At 48.9% G+C, this 8,557-nt stretch overlaps 1 protein-coding gene across 3 annotated transcripts in view; it reads left to right on the top strand.

The window, feature by feature from the left end:
• Positions 1 to 7,901, top strand: part of OLFML2B (olfactomedin like 2B) — a 41,361-nt gene extending 33,460 nt beyond the window's left edge. For all 3 annotated transcript variants that reach the window (XM_003824559.5, XM_063598784.1, XM_008978233.5), the window contains 2 exons: positions 6,113 to 6,289; positions 6,817 to 7,901. In XM_003824559.5, coding sequence (XP_003824607.4) covers positions 6,113 to 6,289; positions 6,817 to 7,418 — 779 coding nt within the window. In that variant the 3' untranslated portion in view covers positions 7,419 to 7,901. The remainder of the gene's footprint in view (positions 1 to 6,112; positions 6,290 to 6,816) is intronic.
• The last annotated feature ends 656 nt before the right edge of the window (positions 7,902 to 8,557 follow it).

Consider the following 8,557-nt stretch of genomic DNA (forward strand, 5'->3'; position numbering starts at 1 on the left):
CTTCAGTGGAGGAAGTCACTGCAGATGTGGAAATATCAAGAAAACTACAGTTAGAAGTGGAGCCTGAAGATGGGACTGAATTGCTGCAATCCCATGATCAAACTTGAATGGATGAGGAGTTGTTTCTTATTGATGAACAAAGAAAGTGGTTTCTTGATATGGAACCTACTTCTGGTGAAGACAGTGTGATCACTGTTGAAACGGCAACAAAGGATTTTGAATATTACATAAACTTAGTTGATAAAGCAGTGGCATGGTTTGAGAGGCTTGACTCAAATTTTGAAAGAAGTTCTACTATGGAGTAAAATGCTATCAAACAGCATCACACACTACAGAGAAATCTTTCATGAAAGGAAGAGTCAATTGATGCAGCAAACTTCATTGTTGTCTTATTTTAAGAAATTGCCACAGCCCCCTAGCCTTCAGCATCCACTCCTCTGATCAATCAGCAGCCATCAACATCGAGGCAAGACCCTCCACCAGCAAAAAGATGACGACGCACTGAAGCCTTAGATGATCATTAGTATTTTTTAGTAATAAAGTATTTTTTAATTAAGGTGTATACATTTTTTAGACATAATGTTATTGAACCCTTAATAGACTGCAGTATAGTGTAAACATAACTTTTATACTCACTGGGAAACAAAAAAGTTGTGAAACTCACTTTATTATGATATTCGCTTTATTACAGTGGTCTGGAACCAAATCCACAATATCTTTGAGGTATGCCTGTATTAAAAATTTAATTTACTAGCATGAATTATATAATTCATCTTTATATTGTGCAATGTTAGTTTTAAATGCAAATATAAGATCTTTCAACTTTTATGCAGAATCCACCAAAATGACTCATTTCATATTTTGTAGCTCCTTCATACATATGTATGTATGTTCTTACTAGAATAGTGGAAATACTGCACAAAACTAATTCATCTGTTTTTGTTTTACTTGATATATGAACATTTTAACCACACTCCCTGCCTTCAGCTTACTGAGTGAGGAAGGACTAAAAAGAAAACGGAACTATGAGTTGCCCTATCCTTCCCTCTTCTTTCGTGTCAATTTCAACATAGGTTGTTGTCTAATACAGGGAAGTAACACAAGAAAGAATATGATAGGGTTCCTTGACCATTTGTGTTTCTTAGAACACCACTGCCTTCTTTCTGCTTTCGGAGCACGATCTGGTTCAAATGTAAAATGTGGCCTCTGGGGCAACACACCTACCTTGTGCTCACTTTGAATCTCACTGAACTCAGGCACGTAGTGGGTCTACCTGCAATTCTGTGCTCATTGGGCATAGCAAACCCTATATGCAAGTAGGGGACAAAGAATGTGGCCACACATATCTTGCATTCTCCTCTGCTCACAAACAGGCTGCATTGTTAGACTTCACATAAAATACAAGTTCGAGGGTGAAAATATTAAGATATTCAAGATGGTGACAGCAGATCATTAAATGAAGGGCAGCCCTTCTGAGCAAGGGTCCTGTGTGATTGCACAGATCATATGCCCAAAAAGCCAGCCCTGGGTTTATGGTGAATACCATAGCCCTGGCAACTATGGTGAATACAAGCAGCTAGGTGTGGGCAAGAGATCTCAAGCTGGCAGCCTGAGGGCCAAATTCATCCTAAGATGTGTTTTTATGTTCTTGAATCTGAATGCCTTCAGGTCAGCTCTTCCAGTTCACCACAGTGTCTTCTGCCACCATGTGTCTCACACTCAGCCTGACTCATCATTTCAGCTCCTGCCTGACCCCTGTAGGCATCTGAGTTTGAGACCTCTGAATGAAGGCAGATGACAACAGTAAGAATGGTGATGCAGGAAGGGCTGATGTGCTAGGATGGGGACTCTGGGCTGCACTTGGTGGTTGGAGATGGTGAGTCATTAAGGGTTTAAGAAGATGTGCGTCTTGGAAAAGCAGCACAGGGAATACTGGGGAGGATAAGTTAGAAGTGGGCAGAGATGAGCCAGAGAGACAAACTGGCTCAATTGGAGTGATCCAGGCAAGAGTTGGTGAGATCTGAACTACGCCATAGAGGTGGAGGATCAGGGTCAAGATGTTACTCAGTGCTGAGTTGGAATGTGGGTGAAGGGAAAGGGGACATCAGGGATGACCTAGGTTTCTGGCTCAGTTGGTGGATGGTGTGCCATGGCTTTCTCTGGGACAGTAAATACAGGAGGAGCAGGCTGTGAACTGAAGCAAATGATTTCCATTTTCAGTCCTTTAAGTTTGAGGAGCCATGAGGACATCCAGAAAGAAAGTGCCTTGTAGGTAGTTGGATGGATTCACGGTGCTCAGAATCAGGACCTGGGCTGAGTTGTTGGCAGGAGCTGAGTCTGCAGGAAGAATGAGGAGGGAGGAGGCTGAAGGTGGAACTCCAGAGGGTGGCATTTGAAAGCAGGCAGAAGAGGAAGCACTAGCCAAAGAGATGGAGAAGGCCAGACCAGGCAGGTGGGCGGGACCAGGAGAGAGTGGTGGTGGAAGCTGGGGGAAGAAGGAAACGCCTTCTGAGGTGGGTGGGTGGGTGTCAGCGGGGGTGGGGGGTGGCTACCTCAGTTTCCAAGCAAAAAACAGAGGCTTGACTAGAATAAGAGGACTGGAGAACACCCCAAGGGGCAGCAGTCGGGTTGAGGGGCTGAGAGGCATTGCTGACGAGGTTAGTTGGGGAGCAGACGCCCAAGGACCCTACTGGGGAAGCTTGCCAAGTAAGCACCAGAGCTGAGAGCTGGGGAGCGCCAGGAAGGCTCTTGCTTGCTGATTTATTTCTTTTAGAATGCTGAGATTTGAGGAGGTTTATATGCTGAGGGGAAGGGCCCCTTCTTTTCAGACCCTGGTAACCTTTGAAACAGGACCAGCTGTCTCCCAGGACTGTTGGTTAAATGACAGAATACATAGAAAGTGCGTAGTAAATGTCAGTGTCACCGGCATCCTTGGCAGCCCTGCTCTGGGAAAACCTAAGATGAGATGCAGACTGCACTCTCCTGTCTGCAGTTCCTTTGAACTTTCTCCCATCTTTCTGTCATCCCCCTTGAAGAGGAGTCAACATACAGTACCTTCTCTCCAAAGCTGATGGTTTGCTGCCAAGTGTGGGAGCATCTGAGCTGCCCCAGATTCTCAGAGCACAGTGATGTGTCTGGGTCTCATGGTTTACTGACCTCTTCCCTTGATCCTGTCTTCAAATGCTCTGAAATCATTTGCATTTGTCCTGCCTGGGCTCATCCGCAGGGCAGCAGTGTTTGCTCTCTCTGAGGGCATGTGAAAATGCAGCCTGAGGTCCTAGTACTAGGACTATGAAAATGCAAGCGGGGACTCCCCTCTTCCTGCAGAAATAAGGGTGCCCTAACCCAAGAAGCTGACTCCATCTGTATCCATTTCCTATGCCTCCAAATTGCCACAAGCTTAGTTGCTAAAAACAGAAATGTACTCTCTAACAGTTCTGGAGGCCAGAAATTCAAAATGAGTCTTGCAGGGCTAAAATCAAGGTATCAGAAGGGCTGGTTCTTTCCAGAGGCTTGAGGGGAGAATCCGTTTCTTGCCTTTTCCAGCTTCTCATGGCTGCCAGCATTCTTTGGCTTGTGGCCACATCACTTCAGTCTTTGCTTTTTTCATCACATTGCTTCCTCCTCTCTTGTGGTCAAATCTCCCTTTGCCTCTGTGTCATAAGGATACTTGTGACTGTATTTATTCAATAGGACCACCCAGATAGTCCAGTATAGTCTCCCCATCTCAGGATTTTTTTTATGTAATCACATTTGCAAAGTCCCCTTTGTTTCCTTTTGTCCCAATCACAGGCTCCAGGGATTTGGACCTGGATATCTCAGGGGTATATTACTCAGTCTACCACATCATCTTCAGAGGGGACTCTCCATGCACTCTGGTGAAGGAGGCAGGGCATGCATTACAATCATTTTACTTCTGAAGAGATTAAAACTTTTTGACATTACAGTTGCAACACAGACTTTGGAGTTGGTGGCTGGGCCAAGACCAGAGCCAGGCCTCTGGCCCCAGCCTGGGGCACATCTATAGCCCAGTATTAGGGCCCTGCCACTGCAAAGCCTTGGTGTGAGACGGGACCCTGCAGGGATTTTCAGGGCTGCTGGAGCTGCACGGACGAGTCCTGGCTTTCAAGAGTCCACCTGCAATTTCTGTGTTTGGTCAGAGAAGTGGCATGGCCATGGTAATCCCCAGACAGAAAACACCTCACCTCATGGCCGTCTGTGGGGCTTGAGGGCATGAGCCGGGGATGCCTCTGGACAGGGAATTGGTGCCCTTTCTGGGCTTTGCCAGGGCAGAGGATTGCCCGGTGATGGCAATCCTCATGGTGAGCTAGGGCTCACCTCAGTGCAGAAGGAGTGTGGCGTCCTCATTGGCAGCCAGGGCCCTGCTTAGCTCCAGGGAATGAGAGCTTTTCCATCAAATCTCTGCTGCCAGGGCTCAGTCAGAATTTTCTGTTTTATTGTCTTGAACAGATGAGCTCAGCTCTGGGGGAATGAGGCATTGGCAGGGAGGTTCTTTTGTTTGTCTTATGGAGACTGAATCTCTCCCCGCTCCATCAGACCAGGACCTAATAAACCCCACACTGAGCTGCCTAAACCCTGCCAACTGCACCCAGCTATGGGGCCTGCCTGCAAAACAGTGTTCATGCCTCTTCCATCCCCAGCTGCCCCAGACCCAGGGCCAAGGGCCCAGCTGCTTGCTCCTGTCCTGTCGGCTGCAGGGCTTGGACTCCTTCCTCAAACCACTTTGTGGGGAGCAGAATAGATGGAACGGATTGGAACAGTTTGGAAATGAGGGTGACCTAGAATTTAGAGAACTCTGGAAGCCAAACTGTAGGGTCTTTTGTTACTTTTGTCCCAGGTGAGTGTCAAGGACCAATTATTCTCATCACCCATCGGTGTCGTCAGTCATGATGGCAGGTGGGGCAGGGGTTCTGCTGGCCCCAGCTGCCAGCAGGGGGTAAGGAAGCTGTGAGGGCAGCATTCATGTGGCTCTCTCACTGCCCCCTCCCACTGCCCTCTTCCCACCTCCTCCATAATCCACAAGTGTGAGGACAGGAAGAGCACATGACCTTAGTCACGTGTGACTTCACTATCATTCAAGGCTATGTTCAATAATAATATTGCATATAAGCATTGCAGGCTCTCAACTTCATCTAGAACCCAGTATAGTTCCAGTGGCTTTTTAGGGCCTCTCCTGGGCACCGGGTCCAGAGCCACTCAGAAGGATGTTGCTGAGTTCCTGTCCCATCGTGGCCGACTTGATCTCTGAAGGAGGCTTCTATACCCAGAGTCAGCTCCTTATTCAAAAACTTGGTATCTTGCCCCCCAGTTACCCAGCAGAGGGCCCTGGCATTCTGCTCCCAGTAGTGACAGGGGCATAGGCTTGGGGACAGCTCTCTAGGACAGCAGGTGGGCCTCAGGGACATGAATAGCCATTGCTCCATTAGGGCTGGTCCCACAGCCTGGGGCAGCTCAGCAGCTGGCAGAGCCGAGTTCCTGGTTACACCCAGCAGAGGCCTCTCCTCTGGCCACACTTCTCATGCTGTGTGTTCACCCTGGGATCAGACATTTGGGTGCCTGCAGCAAGCCAGACACCGTGTTCTGAGCACTGAGAATGCAATGAGGAAAAGCCACATTCCCTCATCCCTTGGTGCTTATACTCCGGTTGGGGGCAGGTGTGGAGGGAGGAGAGAGAAGCACAAACATTGTGGAGCTGCAGGATGACATGCTCTGTAAGAGAGCAGCATTCATGGTACCCTGAGAGCTGAATGGAATAGAATAGAATAGTTCTCCAGAGGAGGGCATGGTGTCATAAAAGGACTCTGGATCTTAGGTCTTTGAAGGATAGGACTGAGAAGTCAGAACAGGAGCAAAGCATAGTGGTGTGAAAGTTGCCAAAGATGGGCATGGTGGAGGCTCAAGTGTAGGGTCAAGTGTAGGGTGGATCAGGGGAGTAGCAGGAGATGGTGTGGAAAAATGTTTGGGGTCAGGTTATACAGGGCTGTTAAAGCCTGCCGAGGAGTCCAGACTCTAAATAGAGGAACAGCAGAGGTTTAAGGGGTGAGGCATCACTAGATCAGCCCAAAACCTCCATCCACCTCTTCTCCACCAGGAAGGTGCAAGGACACTCTCTCCACAATCACGGGGCCGACCACCCAGAACACATATGGGCGGAATGAAGGGGCCTGGATGAAGGACCCCCTGGCCAAGGATGAGCGGATTTACGTAACCAACTATTACTACGGCAACACCCTGGTAGAGTTCCGGAACCTGGAGAACTTCAAACAAGGTACATGATAAAGATCCAACCCAGGCTGCTCCTTCCCTTCCCCACATCCTCTGTTTTTATCACAGCCAGGCCTCTTTGGGTGGTAATGACGGATAGGAAGGATGACACCTTCTTCTGATGGCTAAAGGACCTTTCCTTGGAGAGCGGTCCCCCTTCCCCACTCCCTCACATTCTCTGCCTCTCAGCTCTGCCCCTCCTCACGAGCTCCTGGGACATGGAAAAACCTCCCAGTCCAGAAGACAGCCTCCCTTTCCCATAGCCCTTGACAATTTACGAACCACATTCATGTATATTAGCTCCCTGGATCCTTGAAACAGGCAGATGGGAATTGTCACTTCCCTATGACAGATGAGGACACTGAGGCACGGACAGGTTGAGTGATGTGCTACAGGATGCTACAAAGTGGCAGAGCCAAGACACAAACCTGGGTTTCCAGACCCCTCGTTGATCATCACTCACTTAACCACATGGGCTGCCCACCCTCTGCCATGCCACTCTGAAGCCTCCTGTTTTCTCCCCACCTGCAGGTCGCTGGAGCAATTCCTACAAGCTCCCGTACAGCTGGATCGGCACAGGCCACGTGGTATACAATGGCGCCTTCTACTACAATCGCGCCTTCACCCGCAACATCATCAAGTACGACCTGAAGCAGCGCTACGTGGCTGCCTGGGCCATGCTGCATGACGTGGCCTACGAGGAGGCCACCCCCTGGCGATGGCAGGGCCACTCAGACGTGGACTTTGCTGTGGACGAGAATGGCCTATGGCTCATCTACCCGGCCCTGGACGATGAGGGCTTCAGCCAGGAGGTCATTGTCCTGAGCAAGCTCAATGCCGCCGACCTGAGCACACAGAAGGAGACCACATGGCGCACGGGGCTCCGGAGGAATTTCTACGGCAACTGCTTCGTCATCTGTGGGGTGCTGTACGCCGTGGATAGCTACAACCAGCGGAATGCCAACATCTCCTACGCTTTCGACACCCACACCAACACACAGATCGTCCCCAGGCTGCTGTTTGAGAATGAGTATTCCTATACGACCCAGATAGACTACAACCCCAAGGACCGCCTGCTCTATGCCTGGGACAATGGCCACCAGGTCACTTACCATGTCATCTTTGCCTACTGACACCCTTGTCCCCACAAGCAGAAGCACAGAGGGGTCACTAGCACCTTGTGTGTATGTGTGTGCGCGCACGTGTGTGTAGGTGGGTATGTGTTGTTTAAAAATATATATTATTTTGTATAATATTGCAAATGTAAAATGACAATTTGGGTCTATTTTTTTATATGGATTGTAGATCAATCCATACGTGTATGTGCTGGTCTCATCCTCCCCAGTTTATATTTTTGTGCAAATGAACTTCTCCTTTTGACTAGTAACCACCTTCCTTCAAGCCTTCAGCCCCTCCAGCTCCAAGTCTCAGATCTCGACCATTGAAAAGGTTTCTTCATCTGGGTCTTGCAGGAGGCAGGCAACACCAGGAGCAGAAATGAAAGAGGCAAGAAAGAAGTGCTATGTGGCGGGAAAAAAAGTTTTAATGTATTGGAGAAGTTTTAAAAAACCCAGAAAAACGCTTTTTTTTTTAAATAAAGAAGAAATTTAAAATCAGCCCCCAGTGCACTTTTGTTCAGCACCGATATGTCTGGCCAGGTGTTGGATCCCGCTCCCGGAAGGAGACGAGGTCTGGTGTTCCTCAGAAATGTTCTCTAGCTGAAGTGGCCTGCGTCCAAGTTCAGTTCCTAGGAGCTCCTCCTCCCCTCCTGATAGGGGCTTCCTGGTGGGGGATTTGGAATGAGCGACCCCCGTGTTCTCTTTAATTTTGTGGCATTGATCCCTTCATTTCTCTGTCACACTGGCTTCCTTGCTCTGTTCTGCTACTCCTCTGATCACTTCACCCAAGGTTGGGGAACCCATTCATTCATTAGCCCTGCTTCTCGAGGTCTGGTCTTAGGCACTGTTGAAAATACAAAACTGAGTGAGTGCGACCTTGTTCCCACACTTCCTTAAGAAGTTCTCAATCAATCAATCCATCTCTCTCCCCCTCTCTCCTTCTGCCCATAACCCTGTCTGCCTTTTCCTGAACAAGCTCATTCGGCCAGGCTTTCCCTCCCACCTTCCCTTCCAGGAAAGGGGCCCCTTTCTGAAACAAGGTCCTTGAGGGAAGCACTTGAGGGATGGGGAAGAACTGCAGCCCCTCCCGGTGCAGGGCTGAGCCCTGTGCAGTGCCTGCTGTCCACAAGTGTGATTTTTTCCTCCACATTACA

This window comes from Pan paniscus, chromosome 1 (genome assembly GCF_029289425.2).
Source record: "Pan paniscus chromosome 1, NHGRI_mPanPan1-v2.0_pri, whole genome shotgun sequence".
Classification (NCBI taxonomy): domain Eukaryota; kingdom Metazoa; phylum Chordata; class Mammalia; order Primates; family Hominidae; genus Pan; species Pan paniscus.